The sequence below is a fragment of the Poecilia reticulata genome, chromosome 2 (assembly GCF_904066995.2).
Source record: "Poecilia reticulata chromosome 2, P_reticulata-male-v2, whole genome shotgun sequence".
NCBI classification, from domain to species: domain Eukaryota; kingdom Metazoa; phylum Chordata; class Actinopteri; order Cyprinodontiformes; family Poeciliidae; genus Poecilia; species Poecilia reticulata.
Window position 1 is genome coordinate 40117570 of NC_088831.1, and position 14833 is coordinate 40132402.

Below are 14833 nucleotides of genomic sequence, written 5' to 3' on the forward strand. Positions count from 1 at the left end.
TAGCAATAACTTCAATTATACTTTTTCAGTCCCTCAGTGGGAGGATCAATCACACATGAAGCAAAGGGATTAAAACACAACAATAGAATATATTAAAGCATGAATAAAGCGCCGTTTGTGATGCAGCCAGAGTTTAGTTCGTTTTTTAAACAAAATGTAAAATTTAACAGGCTAACTGGGGTTTTTCTGATGCGGCTCTTGAGGTTTTGCTATTTTTCTGAGGATTGCATGGTATGACAACAGCATGAATTTGTTGGCATGAATTTGTAATTTTCTTTAATTTTTCCACAGAGGTGGTTGTTATTCTCAATCCTATTTTGTGGTAGCAGAAAGTATGTACTAATTACAGTGAAATCTTTCGTGTTCTTGTACACTTGCAGGTAAACACATTATTTTTAGTAGGGCTGTAGTGATGCAATAATCTCACGATACGATACACGATATTCTGCTCACGATACAATATATATTGCAATATTCAGCAAACGATACAATTCAATACACTTTTGCGATTTTCTGAAAGATTTTAGAGGGACAGAGTGATTTTGGTGACATTTTGTGACTGTTATAGAGTTGGATTTAATTAATTTAACTGAAAACTGATTAAAAGCACCAACTACACAATACCTGGCTCTGATTGGACATGGACACAGACTTAAAGTCGACAGTTGGACAAAATGAATCAAAGAAGTGGTGAGAAAACATGTTTCTTGAAACAGTACAAACTGTAGCTTACATGCATTTGTAAAGTAAATAAAGTGCACCAAGTACCCTGTTCTGAATAGTTTGATACCTTTTTAACCTTGACACTTAACATCTGTAGGAATCACTAAGCTTGAAGGAATCACTCAGCTTGATGACCTAATCACTCTCCCGGCAAAGCAAGCAGTGAGTGAGCAAGGTGACAGTTGGATGTTACGATACTTGCAGATGAAGATCAATTTTTTTCTAGGAAAGAAAATATCGATATATATCGCAAAATCCATATTATTACACAGCCCTAATTTTTAGTATGTGTTGCTACAATTACGCTGCCTCTGGGTGTAACTGTGTGTTCCTACCGACCTGTGGTGAATCGGTGCTTCACTGGAGGCTCCGGGACGACAATGGGGAAGGAAGCAGAGGCTGGGGATGACTGCGTCCGGGACAGAGGGCGGTGAGCAGTGATGCTGACCGGTAACCCGGCCGCTTCCATGGAGGCTCGGTAGCTGCGCAGCTGGTGGATCCGCTGCTGCTCCAACAGCATCGCCTGCTGCTCTCACACACAAACACACTCCGTTAAGCCTCTGAACAACAGCTGGACTGCAATACTTTTCTGACACCAGAAGATGGCACCAAATACCTCCACTTCTTACATGTAATATTGCACAGAAAACGTGGATTTCATTTTCATAAAATAAGTTTTTGGCTTTGCATACAAGCAAAATCTATACCCATTTTCACTGAGAGTGTGAATGCATACCATAGAAATTGCATTAAGTCACCATCAATCAAATGTTTGACAGCTTTGGATCAAAGTGTTTAAAAAGTATCGAGATTCACCTCATGTAAACATTTTAGTTCCCATTTTTCGCTCTTACTGAGCCTAAGTGCTGCATCGCACTGATGGGTGTGTCTGCATGCACTACTCTACGGGCGCCATGGTGACAGTGAGAGGAGTGCCTGATTGAATTTGGCTGAGCAGAAACAGGGATGGGCTGGACCGATGAGGACGCCCTGTCTTGATTGCCTGGGAGCGCGGTCACAAACACACAGAGTAATACGGAGATTAGCAGCGTACGTTGGAGAGATCCGAGAACAAACAATGCTGAGCGGGAAACCTTCATGGTTGGGTAAAAAAGTATTTTGTGTGGGTGGCGAGTATTTATATTCCAAACTTGCTTAAGTCTGAGACCAACCTAAGAGGAGTGTGTGGTAATTTTACTATCTTAGTTTCCCGGCATGCATAATTAGTTGTTTCTGTGTACTTCAGCAGAATTAATGTTGCTAAACGTATGGTAAAAAGCAATAAAATATCTCATCAGAAGGAATGCGCCTTGCTTATATCGGTGAGATTTTCCATAATAAAATAAGCCACCATGTTCACGAGCTCTAAAGAATGTTCACACCATCGCTTGTTTGGGTGAGAAGAAGGCTGCAATTAAAAGTTGGTGGAAGAATGAAAGAGGAACGCTGGAGCTCAACAGATGCAGCTTTTTTCTTTTGTAATTCTTGAAATATAGGAGAAGAACCTAAATAAATGCATCTTTTAGCTCCTCCATGGTCTTTATGAGGACAAGGTGGGGTCAGTTTAATTTATTTATATGCAAAGGAGAAATTATTCACACGCCTGGCAGATTTAGAGTTTTTTTTCTTCATTAAACCAAGAAGATTGTCAAAAAAACAAAAAAACAAAAAAAAAGGCTATGTAAAAAGTATAAATATTGAAAAGAGGTTTTGTTTTCAGTAAAAATTGATTAAATGAATCATCTGACAGTTCGTCATGAATTATACTCTTCAATAAGGCGATGCAACGTATAATAGCTTTGAAATATGTGGGGCAAACTGTTATTTAGCATTCATGTTTTTTTATGTGGAACATGACCAAATTATTTTCAAATGGTTCACCTATTCACCTTTTTTTTCACCATAAAGTGAAAACATACTTGAAAGAAAATGCGGCTTGGGAAGCTGAAATACATCAGCGTAATGCTACTTGATGCGCCATTGGTTGGAGCTGGCAAAGCATTCAATGAACAAACGTTATTGATTTTCCTTGGTGCTGATTGCCTGAAACCCCAAAAGCAGAGATATGGAAGAATGGGGATGTTAGCTTCTGTGGCAGTGTTAAGATGGTTTCCACTCTATGCATTAATATATTTTAGTAGGCAGTTATAAGTTACAAGATTTTAGAGGAGGTCTTAAGTATGTATTTAAGATTTTTGGAGGTAGTTGTGGTCCACAACCACTGTGAACCAGGGGCCCACTGAACTCAACTAAACTGGTAGTCATAGAACATCTAGGGCTCTTTTGAAATACCGTAGATCTTCCTTAGAACTGTTTGTCACTTTTTGTGGCTCTGAGGGATCCAGTCAAATCAACCAACTAATCAAACTCTGAATTTAAAAACAAAACCAACTGTTCATAATCATATCTAATTCATTCCTTTTGCAACTAAAATCAACCATATGCTTCATACAATGAGACACTGACGACTTTGAACTATGATAGCTTTCAAATAAATTCAGACAGAAACATTTAAAATGATTTTTGATGTTCTGTCTTCTTGGTTTTCCATCTTACCTGTTTGAACATGAAGTCCTGCTCAGCCTGTCTCTCTCTCTGGTCCCGTTGTTCCCTCTCTTCTTGCTCTTGGAGGTCTGGTGGTTCCTGCTTGATGACCAGACCCCGTATCAACCCCGTTTCAGGCCCAGACGAAGTGGATGATGACGACGAGGATGAGGTGAGTCCCTGGTGCTCCCTGAGCTCCTCTTCCGTCTCCTCTGGGTGACTCTGGTGCTGCCTACCCGGCACAGAGACTCCAGAGCTGGCAGCTGACACCGGATCGCCAGGCTTGGACATGATCTGGAGAACGAGGAGACGAGAGAGATGAAGTTTGGATCTTACGGTGTTATGAGTTTTCCAGTCACATCATGCCTTTTATGGCATAATCAAGTAACTATTTTACACTTTGAAATTGAGTCTCTGTCTCCTTAAGAAACTCTTGTTCTTTCTGAAACTCTGACTTCGTAAAGTCATCACAACATGGCTCCTCTATAAAGCCTTTAACAATGTTTTTACCAGCATTACACTGAGAGGTTTCTTGTATAATAAGCTCAGCAGATGTTCCACCAGATGTTTGCTAATTGATGCTGGCTAGTCTGAAGGACCCGAGTGGGAGAGTTGCGGGAAAGGAGTGCTCTGAGAGGTGGAGGCTGGGAGGTTTGCAAACTGCATTGGAGGAATTTCGTCCTTGAAGGCGGCGCTCGGGCCACCAGGCATTTTGCACAGATGAATGGTTGCCACAGGAGATGAAAAGATTTCTCAAACATGCAAAAAAGAATCAAAACATCACTATAGGTACATGATGAAAAGGTCAGAAAAGATGATTTGACACGATCTGAGGGCCTCTGAACTAAACCTGCTACACCTAAAAAATCCCACCAAAATCTGAGGGGCTACAAGAGAAAAATTTGTTGTTAGAAAAACCTTTGAAAAGTGGATTTCTGAAATAAAACTGCATGAAGAAAATATATTCCACAACTTTGTGTCCAAAAGTAATCTTTCATTCCAAAAATAACTGATCGATGAGTCTAAGCTCAAAAACAACATAAGAGACCTTGAGTTTAAATAAACATAAAACTAACATTAACCAGACAGAGATAAACCTGATCTGTACTCTGAACCCCAGACCCAGAAATATACTTCCGTTATAACACCAGACTCGAGGACCCGGGTTCGATCAACACTCTCTGTGTGCTTCACCCTTTTACTCCAAGAGGCCACTAGAGGGCAGACTAGAGTCAGAACATGGAGAACTCCCAGAAGGTAAAGTTGGGAAAACTAGAACAGGGTGTAGCTTATGCAGCAGATTCAAGAATCTTAGCAGTTACATACTTCATTCTGTTTATAAGAAGCATTTGAGGACGTGCTCAACACATCCTCCAAAAAAACCTAATATGCGAGGAAAGACTCCTAAGAAGTAATTAAAGGCAAATGGGTTTCTGGCCCACGGCGACTGTTTATTCTGAACCTTGTGACAGAATCCTTCTGCCTGCTTGTAATTTCATTTTTAAGGTCACCTTGTTTGAACCCAGAAAAACTGAGCTAAGGGGCACGAGGGAGAGACGCAGGGAGATCGCAGGAACTGCGGAGGGGTGACTCTTGTAATCTTGTTGTGGCAGCTGTCCCCGTCGCTGTCGTCAGAGAACTCAACCTTGATGTGCAGGTCATGATTGGACTGGACCAGTTTGTGTGCAGGGATCACACACACATCCACATAAACACACACACACACACACTTGGCTGGCATGCTGCCCAGGGAACAGTCTATTGACGTCAGAGAACAGGCTCTTGCCTCATCCCAGTCCCTTTTCTCCAAACAAACTCAAAACACTCAACCAGTCCTGCTGCACTGATTCTCACTCTTCTTTTCTTTCATGTTCTGCTCTCTTTCCCTCTTTCTACTCCAGTTTTTTTTCCCTATTGGACAAAAAATAATTGCTGGGGTATGGAGCATAAAGGAGGCAGGCGTTAAATAAGCCTGTTAAGTAAGCTGGAAGATAAGAACAGCATGCGGCGGAAAGAAGAGGTGATTTTATACACAAACACTTGACACTTGTTGATTCAATGTATCCATCTCCCTAACAGGCCTGTACTTCCACATCAATATCACTTGAATATATCACGGTATTGCCTTAGCCCTTTCATGTAATTAAGAGTGGAAAGCAAGTCCGTGTTGGAGGTTTTCCAGGATTGATTGCTTCAGTCCTCCAACTCACTCCCTCTAACCCCCACACCCTTTTTTATTACTGGCATGACTAAAATGTGACCCAGCCAGCAAAGGGGTTGCACATAAGGTTTGCTTTAAGTTCTGTGAAATACAATGAAAGTATGAGTAACATGCTAACATGAAACAGTTTGTAATGCCAGTGCAAAGCAAATCCAGTAGAAACCACAGGGTTGAAATTCATTTGAATAATTTAAATTTAAAATGGCCCAAATTTGATTCAAAGCAGCTGCGTATGAATTCAACCTGTTTGTAAAACAAGCTGAATTCTTAGTACTCTGGTCCTAAATGGACAAACAAAATGTAACTAACAAGAAAGTTTTCAGACATTGTTAGCATAACTAATTAAATTGGAAATAAAAGTTCCCCAATGACATCATTTCCATCATCTGTGAGGCAGATTTTTTTTTTTTTACAAAAGTAAAAACTACAGAAAAAGTGTCAATCAAGAGAAGAATATTGTTTGCATTTGATCTAAAGTTTCTTGTTAATAATCTAATGTCATTACTCTGACCAAACCTAAAGTAAGTGACACTTAACCACACAATTTATACAAACAAGAAAAACTTTTATTTGGTTTTATTTAATCAAGGACAATTTCAGGTTTTTAGTTTCCAGTAACACTGGGGTAATAATTTGTCATAAAAATATTATAATTTTGTACAATAAAATGACAAAAATATTACCTTCAGAGCTGTAACATGTCATTCTACTGTCATGTTTAATCAGAGAAACATGAAAAATGCAAATAAAAATAAAGGTTGGTTGTTTAAACATGTTACACAATAAGGGAGAATAGCTAGCAAAAAGGAAGCAGCATATAAATTCAAACTGCAAAATTATTCATACCATGATCTGAAATATTAACAAAAAATAACCGAGTCGTGTATTTTCTGACTCATTTATATTTTGCCCATTCTGTTGAGCTAGAGTTCACAAACAAAAAGCTTCCTTTTATGCATAACATGAACTTTTGATGTGCGTGAATTATATCACAGTAGTAATTATCTATGAAAGAACCAAAACATAAACCCTTGTTGCATCCAGAACAAAGGCATACGCGTTCACTCCAAACAGATGGAAAGCAAACACGGCATGATCCACTCTGGACTGCATTATGTGCGGATATTTGAGGTTGGTATCCAAATGAATGCTTGTCGTAAAAATCTAATTAACACTCATCTGCGTCAAACCGTCTCACAGAATAAAGGAAGGGATTCCACTTCACACATGGACAGTAAAATTTAAGTATGCACTCAAAAAAAGCTATGATTAGAGGTTGCGGTTTATGGATTTTGCAAACCTCCCTCCATGAAGACATTTTCAACAGTTTCAAAGTAATCAACAAAAAAAGCTGCCATGAAGCTTTAAGTAGGGCAAAAGTTAGCTTAATGTTTTAGAATAACTACATTATGAGACTTAGCCTGAATGCAACGCCTTGCAAAAGTATTCGCACTCTTTGAACTTTTCTGCATTTTGTCTTTTACAATTACTTTGTATTTTACAGGGATTTTATGAGATAGACACAAAAAAAACAGTTCATAATTGTGAACAGAGAGTATGACACATGAATCCATAGTAATAAAAAGTTTTAAAAATCGGACATTTTCTCCTGTTTACTCTGGTGCCCCTAAATAAAACCAGAAGATGTTTAATTAGTCTCTCCACAGAATAAAATTAACAAAGAGCATCATGAAGACCAAGGAAAAGAGGAAGTGAGCTTTGGAGAGGTTTAAAGAAGAATGAAATCAGACACTGAAGTTAGATTTCCGCAAGTAAGAAAATAAACTGCCTGGGAGACAACATGAGCAACTTTTAATCCAGCGTAAAAACAACCTTAAGTTGCACTTGAGCTTCACTTAATTAACCTTGAGTGTGGAAGCGCAGGGAGCAACGTGCAGCCAGAGAACACAAAGCGATGGACCGTATTCCTAGAGGAACTTCAGACACACACACACACACTCGCGCGCACACGCACACACACACACACACACACGCACACACACACACACACGCACACACACACACACACACACACACACACAAACGCATCTTCACCACAAACAAGCATCTCCTCCCGTCACGCCGCATCTCTCTGAGATCGCACAAACACAGACTTCCACAGCGATGCGGTGAGTCATGCTTCCTGTTTGACCTTACATGGTAGCGGCTTCCCCCCGCCCTGCACGCCTGGTTGCCACGGCGACGGCAGGAAGCAGGGACACGCGCACACAGAAAATAAAAAACAAGACTAAAGACTTGCTGATTGATGGCTGATTCATCTGGCTTGCGGACGGCAAACGAGATTCAAGCACATTAACTGAATCATTTGCAGGTGATTCAAATGCACTTGTACATGAAGTACTGAGCAAAAGTCTCCAGTCGATTCTATTCAAATGTTGCTTCAGAGGAGACAGAGTCTTTCATTTTATTCAGATTTCCTTTTCCTCATACAGACTGAGGAACTAGTCTGAAAACACAGATATCAGATACTATCCGTGATTTGAAGTATTTCTGATTTGCACCATTGCTGCCGTTTCGGTCTGAGACAGGTGTGTGAATGCTTTTTTGACGAAGTACGCATTGGACATGGTGAGATACCTTATTGATGATGTGCTGCTGTTGCTGCTGCTGTTGGAACAGTTGCTTGTGCTTTTCCAGGAACTGCTGATGCTGCTGCTGGACCACCAGCTGCTGCAGGGCCTGCGCCTGTCCGCACGGCTGCTGAGGCAGAGGGGCCGACTGGGTCCTTCCCAGGGGACGGTGGCCCCGCACCAGCTTGGAGACGGTGGGAGACGGGAGAGGCAGGCCACCCAGACCGACTGTGGAAAAACCAAGAAATGCTCTTATTGCTGAGCGGCGTTGAATTTTATTTTGCAAGCTTACAGATGGACTAAGGCTCATAAAACAGGCAACCTATTAACTCTCCTCCAAGGCAACAACCAAACATACTTGAATTTAAACTGTAAAAGTGCTTGTTAATATTTTAAAATATTATAATCAAAACCTAGTAAATAAGTTTAAAAACATAACATTTTATAAGTAAGTTAACTTCTCCCAAATTCATAAGTTTTAAGTGTTTCTTTATAACAGTTTTGATGCTTTTGGCTTAAAAACCTAAAAGTTAGTTTCACACATAATAAGAACAGAACAAAAGATCAATAAACCAGTGAATAAGGAGAGTCACAAAAGTTCATTAGTAAAGAAGCTGGCTGTTTCCAGAACACTGCACACAAACATACAAATGGAAAGTTAAGTGGATGGACAAAAGAGCATATAATCGACTGTCATGAGAGAAATTTGAAGCAAATCTGTTTCAAAAGCTCTGCTGGCAACATTTGAGAATCTATGGAGTATTATCAAGAAGAAGATCCAACAAAACCAATAAAGTAAAACAAGCTTCCTTAAAAGTTTAGCAGCCTTTCAGTTTTTAATTGTCCTGATATAACAATTATTTTCTCTGAGAAACGGAATTTTACATTTTTACAACAATAAACATGCAAAATATGTGACTTTTCAATGATTGTTCCAATTCTTTGAAATCCTATTTATAGGAGAGAAATAAATAAAAATATGCTAATGAAAAAATAGCAGAGAGTTTGAGATGAAAATAATAAGGTTTTTATAAATGTTGCGGTGGCTGCTGACCCATTGAGCTGTGGCTCTGCTCCATTAGCACCATGTGTTGAAGGAGGGGGTTGTGACCAGCTGCGCCCCCTCCAGGCCCGTCCCTGTCCAACGCCGACGAGGCCAAGTAGGACGGCAGGTGGGAGGTGGGCAGAAAAGCCGGGGCCAGTGGAATGCCCGGCTGCAACGCTGGCAGCGCCAGATGACTCTCGCCATCTTGGTGTCCCGATACCACCTACAAAAGAGACGGAGACGGAAAGACACGAGAAGACGGAGAAGAAAAGAGGGAGGCAGACAGTCGGAGTGGGAGAGCGGTCAAAAAGTGACACGTGGGCAGAGAGATGGAGAGAGATGGTAATGCCAAAAATCTGATATACTGTACACCCACTTGCCAAAAATACAACACAGCGCCTGTTTCAGCAACCGTTAATTCTGTAAGAAACTAAATCAGTTTCCTGTGTTTTAAATTTATTGCTTAAAGTAACAATCAGGACAGTGTGGGTCATTAATGTTGGTCAGCTTGTTTACTCACAGAGTTTGCAGGGCCAGAGGCAGGCAGTCCTAAAGTGATGTTGGGCAGAGAAGGTGACGTGTAGAGAGACAGCTGGCTGAGTGAGCCCTCCCTGGTAGCCAGCCTCTGAATCAGAGAGGCCTGAGCACACATGCACCAAAACAATCTGTTAACAGAAACCTTTTCACAGATATTTACACTGACTTTTGTTTTCTAGAGTTCTGAAACATGAAACCAAAAACCAGAGCTTGCTTTATTTTTCTCTCCTCTAACAGACAAGGGTTTTTTTCCCCAGAAAAATAAACATTTGTACACAGAGTTCAGAAATGATGCTTTAATTACATCCCTGAGAGGTCACTGGTTATTTGCCAGTCAAACATAAAAAATTCTGAATTGTTTTTTGTCATGTTCACTAAATGCAGAGGAAATGAAAACTCACTTCCTGCTTGTCAATAAACAGCAATTTCTGTGAAGCAACTTGTTTCTGTAAAAATCAAATAAAGGTCATAGACCAAGTGTTTTGATGTGTGAATGGGCAAACTGAGTCACTTCTTTATTTTCTGTTTCATTTAAAACTGATACCAGTATCGATGGATATGCTGAAAAGGAAACATGAAAAACCCTAGCAGGAGACGTTTAGACTGAAAGTTCATTCAAAAACTCTTTAAAAGGAAAAATTGTTATAAAAGCACTTACTCAAGCTATCAAAAGAGAATTTAAAAAATATTATAAAGCTTGATGAACAAATCAATGGCTTGGTAAAAAAAAAAAAGAAAATCTAATCTTATCATAACCCTCGGTTATAATGACTCAGTGGTCACTATGGCGATAGTCTGTGCATTGCATAAACTGGGAAGACGAATGTGTGTCTGCAGTCAGAGGGATGCACACGTGCAGCCATGCTGCTCACCTCTCCTGGGCTGGTAGAGATCGGGATCCCGTTTTCACTGGGGATGTTACTGGAGCTGTTGTTGGGGGAACTGGGGCCGGAGCCTGGCGCACTGTTGCATGCAGAGTCTGTAATACACACAGCACAGAAACACATGACAGGAATGGTTTAATATGCTGACAAGCAGCTAACTGTTTACTAATGAGTCTACCAGGAAATTATGTGACTTTTAGAAGCTAAAGCCAAATAAAATAATTCATTGTATGATTTTTTTTTTCTTTCTTTTGCAAGAAGATTCAATTTAGTACAATATGTCACTGGATATCATGCTGATAGTGCGAATCTAATTACAGAATTTCCCTGTGGACTATCTGCAGAGATTGTTCAGCTTTAATGAGGTTATCGCTGTTTAGTGATTTTCCTCTTCACGTCATCATCTTAAATCAATAAATAAAGATAATAAGCTTTATAATGACTACAGTGACATCACCTACATACAGCACCAACTTATTTTGGTATCTTAAAACATGCAGGTATGTTTAGCAATTGGTTACCATAGTGAGATCTACGGCTAGGATTCAGACTTTTTAACAAGCCATGTGGCAGCCAACGGTTTAAAAACCATCTCGCAGAATTGTGCTTTATTCAACAAGCAAAGTGTTTTCCACCTTTTGCAGAGATATTCAAAGAGAAAGTGAGACAGTACTGGTAGCTGCAGCTCTCCATCATGTGTGCTGCAGCAGTTTTCCCATGTTCCCACACAGGAAGCAGCTGAAACACCAGCCCTTCACTTTTATGACTTTCAAAACAAAGTGCCTCTTTTATCAAGCATGAGAAATCTTTTTTTCTGCAAGTTTCTTCTGCAAAGATTTAAATGGAAGCAACAGTGAAATATGAGCTTAATTATCTGTACTAAATGCTGGCATTTAATACAGATAATAATCACGAGTTGAGTTCATTGAAGACTGAGTGGGAATGTTATTTAGTTGTCGTCCTGTCGAGATTAAACAATTTAAGGGACAAACAATTTAAGTTTGTTCACAATCCTCGTACATACATGTTTTTAAAAAATAATAATTAAATCCAGTTTGCAAACTTGCACTTAAGACTTGCAGGAAAATGGATACATTAATCACAGTAGTGAAAATTGACTTCTTTCTTTTTTTACAAACCTGTAATGGCCAGAAATGAACAATAAAACCGAAAGAAAGTTTTAGTTTTAAGTGGAAATAAATATATTTTTCCTCCTTAAGATTGTATCTAAATCATTTTTTTTTTTTACCAAATCACATGTATAAATGAACAGAAGCACAGAAACACAAACATGCATTTTTTTTGCTAGATGTACATATTCAAGTATATATATAAAATGAAAAATTATGTTGGAAAGTCTAAAACCCTACTTTGCTACAGTATGGTGATGTGTGGGTTGTGATTTTTTCCCCTCAACTAGCATTAAAACTATATTTTCTCCCATTTTGTTCACTTGTTTGTTTCTTGGAAATGAGCCAAAACGTTGTGTTTGCCTGTTTTGGTAGAAACATGAGGACGTGTGAGAATACATAAAACCTAACAGTATTTACCATGTCAACTAACCAGAGCAACACTGGCATCCATTAAAATCACAGCAGTTTTCTCTGCTCCTACCTACGAAATGCCCATCACATCTCATAGTCTAAAGTTCCCTAAATGACACAAACATACCAACACCACTGAGCTGTAAGATGTTCATTCAGGAGGTTCGTTATTGTTGAGGCTCACAGACGTGCAGCTGAACCCAGTCACGTGTCCTGACGGCAGTATTACTGCTCTCAATTGCTCTTGCCTCTCTCCCCATAAATCCTCATGGTATAGTAAATTACTGCGTCTGTAATTCTCTTCCTCTCTATCTTAACCACAGGAAGCGATTATGTCGCCGTTTATCAGTAGGCCTATCTTCTCTTCACTATGGTATGCCCTCTTCTAGATGTCCAGCTATTTTTATCAGAAATTTTGTTCATTTTGAATCAAAACCAGAGCATGAACTGTTCAAAAGATGTCAAAATCTTCTTCTAAGGTTATAAAGAATAAAAATAAATGTAAATTTGGGAGATGAGATTTGTAATGCAAGTGAGCTTTGAGATTCCTCTAAAAGTTAGAACTGTTTTGAATTAGAGCATTAGTGCTGAACGTTTTCTCAAAGAACCTGCAGCAGCTCATACATGTTTCTATACTGAAACTGATTCATAACAGATCAAACTTGATCTTATTGGTGTTACAAAATACTTCAAATATGTCATTATTTGAATGCTGTGCAAGTTGGAAATAATGTTCAGTCAAGTCAACATGAAAGGAAAATGCTTTGTAAAAAAATAAAACAAAAAAATGAATTTTTGTGTAAAATCCATGGAAATTTGAAGCACATTGGTTGTTTTTAGAGAAATACTTAAGCCTACTTCTTGTACTGTACTATGTCTCACCAGCTATGTCGAGCGATCTCTTCTTGGCAGTAGTGACCGGCCCGTCTTTCCTGCGGAGCAGAGGGCTGCTTCGACGCTCCGTCACTTTCTGCTTTAGCCATGAACGGCGCTTCAGGTTGGGCTCAGATGCTGATGGGACACAAATGAGGAAAAACCTTTTAAAACAGAGAAGTGACATCGTAGAAAAACTCAAAACTTCACTTCTTTACAGTGTTGATTCAGTTCACTGAGGTCTGCAAGGACTTATTTCTGCAAAGGTTTTGTTTAACTGTCACCCCCAAACACTTACATCTAAGTCAACTGGTTCATGAGGTACACCGATACCGACTGCTTCATGGTCAAACGTATTTAATTTGGTATGCTCTGTCCAAAAGACATTGCTACATAATTATTATTCTTTACTCAGTTTAAACTTAACAAAAGTCATGCGGCCATGTTCTTTTAAGGTCGAAGAAAGCTGAGTGTTGAGATCATGCAAAATCAATTCATGAAGACCCCCAGGCTGGGATTCAAACCCAGAACCTTCTTGCTGCAAGGCAACAGCACAACCCTCAATGTACAAATATTGAAAGAAATGCAGCTTGGGAAACTGAAATATGTAGATCCAATGCTTTCTGACATGAAATTGCCAATCCAGGAGCAGCATTTATGTTCCTTCAGACTGATTGGCTCCAGCCCTCAAAAGCATAGTTAAGACTGTGTACAATGGAAAGCTTCTATTAATGCTAAAACGGTTAATGCGTATTTGTGGTTACAACTAATATAGAAGGCAGCTTAGGTGTCTTAGAAGGAGTTTTAAGTATTTATGGATTTTAAATATTTGCAGGCAGTTGTGGTTCCTCAACCATGCAAATGCTGAGGAGTGAAATATTTAAAGTCGAGTTATAATCATATCAAATCATTAATATCCAAGTGTCTCAAGAAAATGTACAGATATACAAATATGTTAGAAAAACATACAGGCCGTCAAAAAGGAGCACAAAAGAGTCTGACCTGGATTCATTTCCATCTCAGACTCTCATTCTGTGTTGCCCCACAAAAGTGTTAAAAAACTGCAACCTCTCTGAACCTGTTGGTCTGCTACTCAGATGCATTGTAGATTGCAGGGTTGCATAAATGGGATCTTGTTTGTTAGCAGCTATTGGTGCTAATGAGCTTGTCCCTATAGGCCATCGAGTATGAGCCGGCCAACAGATTCAGAAGCAGAGGTTAACCATCTTCATGCGACAGTGGGAAGCTCGGCAACAATAGAGGAAGCAGCCAACTGGCAGCTTTCTTGACCCGGTGCTTAATGATGCCACCTTCATGCTTTACTAATGAACACTGCTAGTTTCCAGACACTTCCAATTACATTGAAAAAAACTAGGGTTTGTACAAATAAGAAATAGGGAGGTTGACGTCCAGATTTCTCGGTTTAAAACTGCAGATGGTCGATCTTGTTGGAGGTTCCTTGCGGCAGGCGCAAGATGCACACAGAGGGCAGGAGAGGTAAGCAAAAGGTAAACTCTGGGAGTCGTGTCATGGACAGGGCAAGGCCTTTTTGGGACAAACTTTGCTTTGGTGTCTCTCTGCCAGACAATGGCAAACAGTAGCAGTTCCCTCCCCTCCTCCACGGGTTTCCCTCAGTCAGTTAAAGCTGGAGGGCTGACCCACGGCTGACCCAATGCTCGTCCCATGACCCTGTATGAAGCAGACTCTGCTACGTTCATTAGCCTCAGAGCAGGAGGTGGGGCATTTTGGTACAACCAAGTGGAAGCAATTGATTCTTTGTGTACAGTAGTGATTTATTCAGCATTGCAAGATTTATTCTGGGTCATTAAAATGGAAGCGAAGCACCAAACTTTTTATGTACTTCAAAGAAG

At 39.8% G+C, this 14833-nt stretch overlaps 1 protein-coding gene across 5 annotated transcripts in view; it reads right to left on the minus strand.

Moving 5' to 3' along the window:
- LOC103461731 (histone deacetylase 4) overlaps positions 1-14833 on the minus strand; it is a 219440-nt gene that overhangs the window by 32344 nt on the left and 172263 nt on the right. For all 5 annotated transcript variants that reach the window (XM_081604585.1, XM_081604584.1, XM_081604587.1 and 2 more), the window contains 7 exons: positions 12972-13100; positions 10534-10640; positions 9645-9764; positions 9134-9347; positions 8087-8307; positions 3280-3561; positions 1063-1249 (listed from right to left, as the gene is read on the minus strand). In XM_081604585.1, coding sequence (XP_081460711.1) covers positions 1063-1249; positions 3280-3561; positions 8087-8307; positions 9134-9347; positions 9645-9764; positions 10534-10640; positions 12972-13100 — 1260 coding nt within the window. The remainder of the gene's footprint in view (positions 1-1062; positions 1250-3279; positions 3562-8086; positions 8308-9133; positions 9348-9644; positions 9765-10533; positions 10641-12971; positions 13101-14833) is intronic.